The sequence below is a fragment of the Salmo trutta genome, chromosome 40 (genome assembly GCF_901001165.1).
Source record: "Salmo trutta chromosome 40, fSalTru1.1, whole genome shotgun sequence".
NCBI classification, from domain to species: Eukaryota; Metazoa; Chordata; class Actinopteri; order Salmoniformes; family Salmonidae; genus Salmo; species Salmo trutta.
The window spans coordinates 22,899,097-22,911,204 of record NC_042996.1 but is presented as its reverse complement, the minus strand read 5'-3'; the positions used below and the strand labels follow the sequence as shown (position 1 = coordinate 22,911,204).

The 12,108-nt window shown below is 45.2% G+C and overlaps 1 protein-coding gene across 3 annotated transcripts in view; it reads right to left on the bottom strand.

Annotated features, from left to right (window-relative positions):
• Positions 1-12,108, bottom strand: part of celsr1a (cadherin EGF LAG seven-pass G-type receptor 1a) — a 133,366-nt gene that overhangs the window by 71,958 nt on the left and 49,300 nt on the right. For all 3 annotated transcript variants that reach the window (XM_029742677.1, XM_029742679.1, XM_029742678.1), the window contains exons 2-4: positions 2,098-2,266; positions 1,684-1,864; positions 1,073-1,361 (exon numbers count right to left, since the gene is read on the bottom strand). In XM_029742677.1, the coding sequence (XP_029598537.1) occupies positions 1,073-1,361; positions 1,684-1,864; positions 2,098-2,266 (639 nt within the window). The remainder of the gene's footprint in view (positions 1-1,072; positions 1,362-1,683; positions 1,865-2,097; positions 2,267-12,108) is intronic.

The following is a 12,108-nucleotide window of genomic DNA, read 5'->3' as shown; positions in this document are numbered from 1 at the left end:
CGAGGAGAATTAGGAGGATCTGTTTCCCTATAATGTGGGAATAATGTGGAAACCCAAGGCGGACACAGTAGGCCCCGCTGTCATCGGCCACATAATGGCTCCTAACTAGCTGAGGTCGAACTGTGACCTTCAAAGACTAGACCCCCCATTGGAGGAGGAGAAGGGTGGAGTGTGGTATAATGAGGTAATTACAGCTGATAAGGAAGTGAAGGAGGGAAGGAGTGGTGGGGCTGTTATTATATTCTACTGGGCCCCATTGTAGGGACAGAGAGATAGAAAGATGTGGTATCACTATCAGATGAAAACTCCCGTTCAGTTGACCTGCTGGGGCACCCGAGTGGCGCAGCGGTCTAAGGCACTGCATCTCAGTGCTACAGACCCTGGTTCGATTCCAGGCTGTATCCCAACCGTCCCATAGGACGGCGCACAATTGGCCCAGCGTCGTTAGGGTTTGGCTGGGGTAAACCGTCATTAGAAATAAGTATTTGTTCTTAACTGATTTGCCTAGCAGGTCAACTAAAGATTAAATAAAATAAATAAATAAAAACCTACAAACTCCATGAAAACGTCCTGAGTGCATCTGATAGCTCCACCCCTCGACCATCACTCAAAGACAGAGTGACAGGAGTAGGGCCTACTATAAAGTGTACCTGGGGCTGCCAGCTAGACAGCATTCCAGCCTCATCTCAAACATAAATCACATTGAGACAGACCATTTAGTAAAGGGGTCATTTGTAGTTGATAGATCCTCAGTGGGTTGGTGCATCCTGCTGCTGGCCAACACCAGAGTTGATCTGCAGCCAAAATGACTGCCATGAAATGCGTGCATCACCCAAACTGGAAGCTACACTCTGATGGTGGCTGGGGTGACTTACTAGACAGTACCTACATACAATTGAAATCTCTTAAAGACCTAGGAAAGTAGCCTGGTCCCAGAACATTTTGTGCTACGTTGACAACTACTATGGCCATTTTCGTACCATTTGTAAGACAGCACAACAGGTAACGGGAACAGGTTAGCAAAGGATAATACAGTACAAAAACAACTCCTTCACTGAGTGGAGCTACTCACCAGTGAAGTCTTCCTGACACTCGCATGTATAGCCTCCTTCTCGGCTGCGACACTTCCCATTGTTCCTGCAGGGTCCTGAGTAGCAGAGGTCTATCTCCGTCTCACAGTAGTCCCCGGTAAAGCCTGCAGGACAGCGGCAGCGTAGACCGTTGATGGGGTGGATGGGCCGGAACAGCACCGTGTCGGAGGAGATGAAGGGCGGGGAGCTGTCGAACTTCAGCACAGACACACACTTCATATAGTTCTCACACGGCTCCCTCAGGCAGATGTTGTCGTCGAAGGGAAGCACCTGGAACGGATACAATTCATTAGGGAATTGCTCTAATCCAGAAAATGAAATGGGCAACAGAGATTGCTGGTTTTCGGTCCTTCCTTCAAAATCAGTGGCTGACTTAGATCGGGAAAACCTGAGTCGTGTTCGTTACGGCACAATGTAGCTAAACTTTTCAAAACAACAAACATTTATTATCGGACAAGTTCAGATAGTACCTCCCTGACCATTTTCTTCAATTTGGTGCCAACTGTACATGACCCAGTTGCACAGGAGTGGCTATGGGGTAGGCAGGGGTCAATTTGGGATTCATTCAAAAAACCTGTTGTGAGTAAGTTACCTGTTGTGATGATATTAGTCGGAGCAGGGTGCGGTTCAGGTAGATCTGCTCCTGCAGCTCCTCGGAGGGGAAGTACCTCCCTGGGAGACCCCCTGGCTGCAGCGCCGAGAAGGTCACGTTGAGGATGGCGCCGCGAACATCTGTGTCGTTCTGAATGTTGAACACAAAGACGGCCTGGCGGCTGGTGGAGAGTAGAGAATCTTATGATCATACGGAGCAGAAGTGCTGTAGCAGCAACAGAATGCTACACGGACCTCCATGGAGCAGAAGCTAAGGTTACAACACTTTAATAACTTTCCCCAAAAATTCCCAGGTTAGACAGAAATCCTGGTTCCGAGGGTTATTATTCCCTCCTGATACTGAGAATCTTCCAACCAGGTTTTCTGGGACCGTAAGAAGGAGCAGACAAATTACCTGGTGGAGAGCACGGCTGCCACGCCCTCCAGGAAGAGGGACAGCAGAGGGGAGAGGAAGCGCTCCTGAGACATGTTCTCCAGGCGCACTGTGATGCTGTTGGTCAACATGTCATCTGTGATTATGGTGACCCGCAGGGTGCACAGGGCTGTGACCCGATGGACACCATCTGGGGGGGGGGGGGGGGGGGGGGGGGGGAGCGAGAAGGAGCGTTAAATGGATGAACTACAGAGCAGAGCAACAGTTAAAAGACGGATCGGAACGACTGTACATAATTGAAGCCATGAAGCTTTGTTAAGATTTGTTTAGCATTTTGTAGAATACAGAGGTGATCCTCATCTAAGATGATCCTCATCTATGACTCTGCAGAGCAGAGTAGTAGAGTCAACCACAGTTCAACCACACTAAACACATGAAAATTGGTGTTAAACTTTATTGAATAGTTCATGAATGAGCCCATTTTGTTAAAACTGGCCCGATCAAAGACATGAAATCAACTAGACAGAGTCACTGGCAGGCATATTGTAACGGGACCTATGTGTAGCTCGTGTAGAGAGTCAGGCGCAGGACAGCAGATATGAGTAATCAACGTACTTTTACTCAAAATGTCAAATATACAAAGTACCAAATACACGCACACCATGACAGACCAAATATACAATAAACAATCACTCACAAAAATCCATGGGGGAACAGAGGGTTAAAAAATGAAACAGTAATTGTGGGATTGAAATCAGGTGTGTAAAACAAAGACAAAACAAATGGAAAATAAAAGTGGATCGGCGGTGGCTAGAAGGCCGGTGACGTCGACCGCCGAACGCCGCCCGAATAAGGAGAGGGACCGACTTCGGCGGAAGTCATGACACATATAATAATTTGAATAAATAACCTGTCCTGTCAATGACAGCAAAATGTCAGCATTTCCCTCCCTCTTGTCCAGAAACACACTTTAATTACCTACTGTAAATATCTCAATCCTAATGGATCCTTCTCAGAGGAGATTTAGGGCGCATTCCAAATGGCACCCTATTCCCTATATAGTGTACGACTTTAGACCAAGGCCCATGTGGCTCTGGACAGAAGTACAGCACTTGAGAGCGAATATAGAGCAATTTGGGACGCAGGCCCAAGAGTGTGAACACCAACACTTCCCGCCAACAGGAGACGTCTGCTGCTCACAGCGATTTCCTGACAAATATTATGTTACAGTGAGACTTGGGAAGGACTGGCTTCTAGTGTCCTGAGTCTCTGCCAGCATTCTCTCTCTGTGCAGAGCTTAGCAGCTACACTTGTTTGTTATGCCACGGTTCTCTATCTAATACGGTAGATTGAATTAACTAGGTGTCAGTAGGTCTCGTTGTGATTCCACCTGATTCAAAGCCACTCCTAAGTAATTAAACAACTCTGATCTCATTTCAACTTGTGGAACAACTGAAAACTGCTCAGTTCTTCTAACCCATATATCACATACACTGAGTGTACAAAATAATCTTTTGAATCTTGAGACAATTGAGATATGGATTGTGTGTGTGTGCCGTTCAGAGGGTGAATGGGCAAGACAAAAGCTGAAGTGTCTTTGAACAGGGTGTAGTAGCAGATGCCAGACGCACCGGTTTGTGTGAAGAACTGCAATGCTGCTGGGTTTTTCATGCTCAATAGTTCCCTGTGTGTATCAAGAATGGTCCACCACCCAAAGGACATCCAGCCAACTTGACACAACTGTGGGAAGCATTGGAATCAACATGGACCAGCATCCCTGTGGAAAGCTTTCGACAACTTGTAGAGTCCATGCCCAGACGAATTGAGGCTGTTCTGAGGGCAAAGGGATGCAACTCAATATTAGGAAGTTGCTCCTAACGTTTGGTATACTCCGTGTAGAGCCCATAGACCTAGGCCCATTCGTTATAACGCTGGGTTATAGGAAGAGAGCTGACGCTCAAAACTGCTAACTCTTAACTGATCCATACAAAGTCTATAGGGCTAGGCTATTTGTTCAACACCAAGCATACAGAGAGAGTCTACAGGGCTCTAATACTGTGGTTTCTGGGATGTAGGAGGATAGTTGCCAACAGGTGGCTGCAGCAGTTGAAATACTGTTGAAATGTCTCTGAGTGGCCGATCGGGTTGCAGGAGTCTTGTTGAGTCAATGTGTATGTGTGCGTGAGAGAGAAGGCTGAGCGGCAGGTGCCTTGTCAGTCACTCTCCCCCAAAAATGAGGTCATTTCTCAGGACCCCTACAACCCTCTCTAGCCCCGCCTCCCCCCTTCCTATATCCCCTCTCCTCTCCCTCCCCCGTCAGTGCCTCTGTCCATCAGACTGCCTCACACTGTTTATCAGATTGGGTGTTGATACCGTTGTCTCCTCACAGCCTCCTCCTCCTCTCCCTCTTCACTAAAGTGTTGCTCAGTGTGTCATCATTATCAGACAAAGAAGAGCAAGACGACCCATGTTCTCCACTCTGCTACACCCACAGTCACCACATATACTTCAGTCACCCCCCCCCCCCACTCCAATGTGGTCATACACACACACAAACTCTCTGTCACACACACGTTCCCTTGGTTCACCGTAGAGAGACGGTGCTCTACTAACACAGAGAGTATCTATTACATTAGACATCCATCACAGAGTAGTCTACCCAAGTTGTCTACTCCCCACCTGTCCCCTCTGCCTGTCTGTCCGCGCAACACAGTCAGTGCACATGGTGGTCCAGAAGCTAATTGCAACACAAACACATATGCAAGCAGGGATGGTCGGACAAACGCGTGCAAACGTGTGCACACACACACACACACACACACACACACACACACACACACACACACACACACACACACACACACACACACAGGTGTAAGAGGTTCCAGTCACCTGTTCAGTGTTAACATTAAGCAGCAACGCAGTAGGTCCCGACAGTAGCTGTTGGCACTCAGCTTAAGACAACAGTAGCACTCTAAACCCTTCGCTGTTGAGAGTGCAGCTCAAACCATCCCGATTGTGGGCTGAATGATGTACTTGACAAATGTTTCATCACCTATTCTCAGGGTACTCAAAAGGCAATCTAAGCTATTCACTCACTGAGTAAACTAACCAGGAAAAGGCCTACTTTATTGGCCATGAAGTACAAGCACACAGTCCTGATTCTCTAAGTAAGTTACTACATAGATCCACTGAACCCCATACTGTTCCCCACACACAATGCTGAGGGCATGAGGGTTGACAACAGGCCATTAACAGGGGAGAACAAGGTTAAATACAGGGAGTTTTCCAGGAGTGACATCTTTTTCCTCTCTCTGTCCCGTGGCATCCCAAGAGAAATGCTATTTACATCCTCCCCAGCTGTTCTATTCCAGGTCAATGAGAGGGCAACACACACATACACACAGGGTGTCCCTGGGCAGATCACCGCCAGTCATCCCAGGGCGTGTCACATTCAGACACCATGGAAACAGGAGCTCTCGGAGGGTAGACAGCACTGCAGAGTGACATGGGAGATGACAGCACCCATCCCATAGTGATATAAAACACCACACACCACATTACAAAGATGCCGTTTACATGTATGTCTGAGTGAGTGAAATACCCTGATGAAGGTCTATTGAGTCTGAAACATTGGTGAAATAAGATTAATTACATTTGTTGGAAGCATCAACATCAACAGTGTGCTACAGTTTTCTTTAATATTCAGTGTGTGTTACAATTACGATATGCCAAGCATTTATGAACTAGTAATAACCATTAAGATGACATGAGACTGATATAGCCCTGCTAAAGTAAATAAACAAGTATATTATCCAAACAATAAAACTCACGGCGTATCTCTCATTGTTTGATTAGTCATGGCAGCTAAGAGTCCGGACAGCATACTGCCGACCTGTAACAGTGAATGAATCATATATGATGATTGAATTGTGTTTATTGGATTAATAAAATGAAGCAAAGTGCAATCTGTTTTTCCATAGACACAGGTCTAGTCAGCAACAACTCCCCAAATCCTAACCATAAGTGGGAGAAACTCAAACCTCACCTTGCATCAGTGCATCTTGTTTACGAGGCAGGAGGTGCTAAGGCTGTTAACAGACTGTGAGACAGTGATAAGCATGACACCAGCCAGTCTCTGTAGTTTATAGGAATGCTAGCCATCTATGATTTGATTTTTTATTTAACTCAGCAAGTCAGTTGAGAACAAATTCTTATTTACAATGACGGCCTACCCCGGCCAAACCCGGGACGACGCTGGGCCAATTGTGCGCCGCCCTATGGGACTCCCAATCACGGCCGGACGTGATGCAGCCTGGATTCGAACCAGGGACTGTAGTGACGGCTCTTGCACTGAGACCACTGCGCCACTCGGGATGGAGCTGGACACTGGGACATTCCACCAAGGTCCCCAGCTGTCACAGTGAGTGACAACAACACCCTCGTCTATATCACTAACTTCCCCACCCACCCATTCTGGAGATCGATGACAATGCTGTCACTATCTGTCTGTGGTCTGTGACTGACAGTGTGGCCATCATGATGGGGGGTAAATCATTTTTCAACTCACAATTTAGGAAGCATGTTTAAACGTTCGTAATGAAATGAAAAATCCTCATAGAAACAACAGGTGATTTTCAATTCAATAGACTGGATATAACAATGAAGCGGAGCACAACCCTGGTGACCACCCACTCTATCCGACAACAACAGCAGTGTTTTCACAGATAACGGAAGAAGCAGAGAGAGGGTGGTAAAACAAACGCCAGACGTCTCATCTGTACTACAGTCGACAGGTTCTCCTCGCAAACCTGTCAACCCCACCCGTGTGAGACAGAGGGGGGATTCAGACCCCCCCTACAGCAGGAAGAGAGTGGTACGTTCCGCTCCTAAATCTCTATGACAGGGGAAAGAAGGAAAGGACAACCCCTGCATTCCACACAAAGACCAATCCTTCCCTGCATTGGTTTGTTTGCAGTGGAAATGTGATTATTTAAATCCTTTTGACATTTACCACAGTCAAGTAGGATGGTAATACGAGGAATAGTGTTTAATCCTTGAAGAAAGCCAACAATTATAACAACAGACATACTAGATGGCAGTGTTTCTTATTTTATTTTACTGGTAACCATCTTTTATTGCGCAATAACATTTTAAAGGTACAGCGACCAATGAAAACCAGTGAAAACTGAGCCCTATTTAACAGGTGCTGAGAAAACACCGCAAAGCGACCAACCGACCCCCCTCTCTCTCTGAACATTCAAATATTTGAATCACAACAATGACTCCAAACCTCGACCAATAGGTGTCTAGAGAGATATCAGCTCCCCCTTCCCTGTGACACACCTAACCGCCCCTGGCCTATCAGGTACAGAGCAAACCAACAGGTTGTTTGACTGTAGAGTCAATCCCACACATTCACTAACAGTGTTTGGCTTTCTCAACACACGCTAACCATTGGGTCCTGTAGAAGAGTTTCTCTCACACAGTGTGAGCAAACAGACAGACTGGGATGTAGGATCACATATCAGCAGCCTACATGCTGCCAGACATCCTGCTGTCTGTGTGATAGTAAGAAGAACAGGGGAATTCACCCCCTCTCTCGTCGTCTCTACCATAATGACCATTACAGTATATCCTACAGACCGACAGAACGGAACGACAATCACACTAGAATCTATCCATCTATTACTCAGGAATTCAATATGCATGACATGAGATGATAGGTTAGGGAAATGAATAGATGAAATGAGGAAGTGAAGGAAAGGTTCTTAGTTGTTGCCAAGCGGATGTATATTATGCGCGGAGAGGAAAGAAGAGCAGGGGAAACAACGAAACTGTAGCTGACAGAGATAATCACTGCAGATGACTGGGGATGACTGGGACCTCCCTGAGACAGACAGACATATGTGCATCTGTCTCTCCCTACACACATCAATCACGTCTCCCAAACAACTGCCACAGGCATCAATCAGTGGAGGACAGGAGATAATGACACCACGGCATATCATTGTAATGCCATTACCAACTGTCACCTCTAGAGCTCTAACCTCTCTGTCGACAGACATATCATTGTAATGCCATTACCAACTGTCACCTCTAGAGCTCTAACCTCTCTGTCGACAGACATATCATTGTAATGCCATTACCAACTGTCACCTCTAGAGCTCTAACCTCTCTGTTGACAGACATATCATTGTAATGCCATTACCAACTGTCCCCTCTAGAGCTCTAACCTCTCTGTCGACAGACATATCATTGTAATGCCATTACCAACTGTCAACTCTAGAGCTCTAACCTCTCTGTCGACAGACATATCATTGTAATGCCATTACCAACTGTCACCACTAGAGCTCTAACCTCTCTGTCGACAGACATATCATTGTAATGCCATTACCAACTGTCACCTCTAGTGCTCTAACCTCTCTGTCGACAGACATATCATTGTAATGCCATTACCAACTGTCACCTCTAGAGCTCTAACCTCTCTGTCGACAGACATATCATTGTAATGCCATTACCAACTGTCACCTCTAGAGCTCTAACCTCTCTGTCGACAGACATATCATTGTAATGCCATTACCAACTGTCACCACTAGAGCTCTAACCTCTCTGTCGACAGACATATCATTGTAATGCCATTACCAACTGTCACCTCTAGAGCTCTAACCTCTCTGTCGACAGACATATCATTGTAATGCCATTACCGACTGTCACCACTAGAGCTCTAACCTCTCTGTCGACAGACAACAAGGATGTGACTTTATCATGATGATAGCACGTTCGTGTTTCAATATAGGCCACATGTCAGGCACAGATAGTCGGAACCTTGGCCGTGAGTCTGAACAGTGGCCCTTTAAATGAAACCGTGTTACGGGATCAATGGTTAACTGTACAGGAATGTGTAGAGTGACTGGGTTCACTGAGAAACGCTGGCAGGTTTACAGACCCCAGACCTGAAGTTAGACAACTAGGAAAAATCTGCAGCTCATCTATCAGTTTTTGGACTATGGGCTTCATCCCAAATGGCACGCCTGTCCCTATATATTGCACAACATAGGGAATAGGGTGCCATTTGGGACACTGCCTATATGATTCCCATCCACACCGCTGCTCTCGCTCATATTCCCCTTCACCAGGAATGAATTGTGCAAAGTCAGCAGAGAGTTGTCAGCGTCAACTGTAATTCCTGCACTGGCAGTCCATTCAAGTGAAGGGAGAGATAGACTGCTACATATCTTAGCTCATCCCGTCCTCCTTCCCTCTCTTCCCCCTTCACTAGCGCTCCCTACCTTTATCGGTCCCTGTCTGTCCAGCAGGCCCAGTGGACTCTACACCCAGAACCCTTTATCTAACAGGATTAGTGTTTATGTACGTCTGGCCGCAGCTTTGATCTGCTCTGGCCTGGAGACAGACACACGGATTGCGCCTGAAATGGCACCCTTTACCCTTTATAGTGCAATACTGTTGACCAGGGCCCATAGGGATCTAGTCAAAAGTAGTGCACTATATAGGGAATAGGGTGCCACTTGGAGTGCACAGCCATGGACATACCTGAGAATAAATATGTCTGGGGAGATGAGAGGGGCTTTCACTGAGTGCTTCCAGACACACTGACAGTAATAGAGTAGAGGAGATGAATGGAGAGAAGAGGAGGAGAGCTTCTGGCCACTACTCCTCTTCTGAGGCTGCCAGGGGTAGTGTCCAAAAATGTACCCTGCCATATTCTGTCTATCCGCAACTCTGCGGCCCTGGACTAGCGAAATTCACTTCATGTCATAACTCAGACACACGTACACAAAAACACACACAGCTGTCCCAGCAAAATCCCACTTGACACCTGCATCTTTCCCTCTTCTTCCTCTCCTACACTAAAACCCCAAAGTCAAGTGTGAGCTAACAGGGATTATTACTCTCTCACTTAGCCAGTCAGTCACTCAACCGTAGTTGTGAGGAGAGGAGAGCGGCAAGCAGGTAGAGACACAAAAGACTCCTTTCACCCCAGGATGAGAGGAGGGGGGTTAACAGGGAATAACATCCATTTGACAGCACTGGAACAGGTGGGATTACAACACAGGAACAGACATCTATTTATCCTTACTACAGGAACAGGGAATCTTTCAATTCTTCCAGAGTGATCATGAAATACAATCATGACACCCTATTCCAAATCAAATCCAATCAAATGTTATTTGTCACATGCTTTGTAAACAACAGGTGTAGACCAACAGTGTAATGCTTACTTATGGGCCCTTCCCAACAATGCAAAGACAAAGAACATAGAGAAATAATAGAAAAGTAAAACATGTGCCAATAAGAAACGATAACTTGGCTATATAGACAGGGTACCAGTTCTGAGTCGATGTGCAGGGGTACGAGTGTCACGTCCTGACCAGTATAGGGGTTATTGGTTATTGTAGTTTGGTCAGGACGTGGCAGGGGGTATTTGTTTTATGTGGTTCCGGGTGTGTGTTTATGTAGAGGGGTGTTTGATTTATGTATTCCGGGGTTTTGGTCTATGTTCTATGTTAGAGTATTTCTATGTTCTGTCTAGTCATTCTATTTCTATGTTTAGGTAATTGGGATTGGGGCCTTCAATTGGAGACAGCTGTTTATCGTTGCCTCTGATTGAAGGTCCTATAATTAGGAGTGTGTTTGTTATGGGAATTGTGGGAGGTTTTTTATTTTATATATATATTTTTTTTTTCATTCATTTATACATTTTTTTGCACTGCTGTTTTTAGCCTGCAAGACTGTTTGTTCGTTTATTGTTTTGTTTATTTAAGTGTTCACAATAAAAGTGAAAATGAGCACTCAACCCGCTGTGCCTTGGTCCACTTACTACGACATAACTTCAGTGCCTTCAGAAAGTATTCACACCCTTTGACTTTTTCCAGATTTAGTTGTTACAAAGTGAATCATTTTTTTTGTCAACAATGTACACACAATAATCTTTAATGTCAGAGTGGTAGAAAAGTGCAAATATTTAAAAACATTTTATGGAAAATAAAACAGTAATATATTTTGATTTGAGTATTCAACGCCCTGAGTCAATAGATGTTAGAATCACCTTTGGCAGTGATTACAGCTGTTTTTGGGTAAGTCTCTAACTACTTATGGATCCCTTCATGCGCCAATCCCGTTAGCGGGATCGATTTGACAACACCCAGTGAAATTGCAGCGCGCCAAAGTGTTATACATTGGTTTAAAGATTAACTTCTTGTTAATCCAGCCAGTGTCAGATTTCAAAAAGGCTTACGGCGAAAGCAAACCATGCGATTATCTGAGGACAGCACCCCACATACAAATGCATGACAAACATTTTTCAACCAGGGAGGTGCGACACGAAAGTCAGAAATAACGATATAATTCATGCCTTACCTTTGAAGATCTTCTTCTGTTGGCACTCCAATATGTCCCAGAAACATCACAAATGGTCCTTTTGTTCGATAAATTCCTTCGTTATATGCCCAAAATGTCAATTTATTTGCCGCGTTTGATTCAGAAAATACACCGGGTCCAACTCGCCCAACATGACTACAAAGTATCTAATAAGTTACCTGTAAACTTGATCCAAACATTTCAAACAACTTTCCTAATCCAACTTTAGGTATTTTAAAACGTAAATAATCGATAAAATTTAAGACGGAATATACTGTGTTCAATAGCGGATAAAATGAAAGTGGAGCGAGTTCCAGGTCGCGCGCACCAAACAAAAAAGTACACTTGGCTTGACACTCAGAAAGGAAAGGGCTACTTCTTCATTTCTCAAAGGAAAAACATCAACCAATTTCTAAATACTGTTGACATCTAGTGGAAGCCATGGGAACTGCAAATAGGTGCCTCATAAATCCAGTTGCCCATAGAAAACCAATTGAAAACACAGTGATCTCAACAACAACAAAAAATCCTGGATGGGTTTGTCCTCTGGGTTTCGCCTGCCAAATAAGTTCTGTTATACTCACAAACATGATTTTAACAGTTTTAGAAACTTTTGTGTTTTCTATCTAAATCTACCAATTATATGCATAT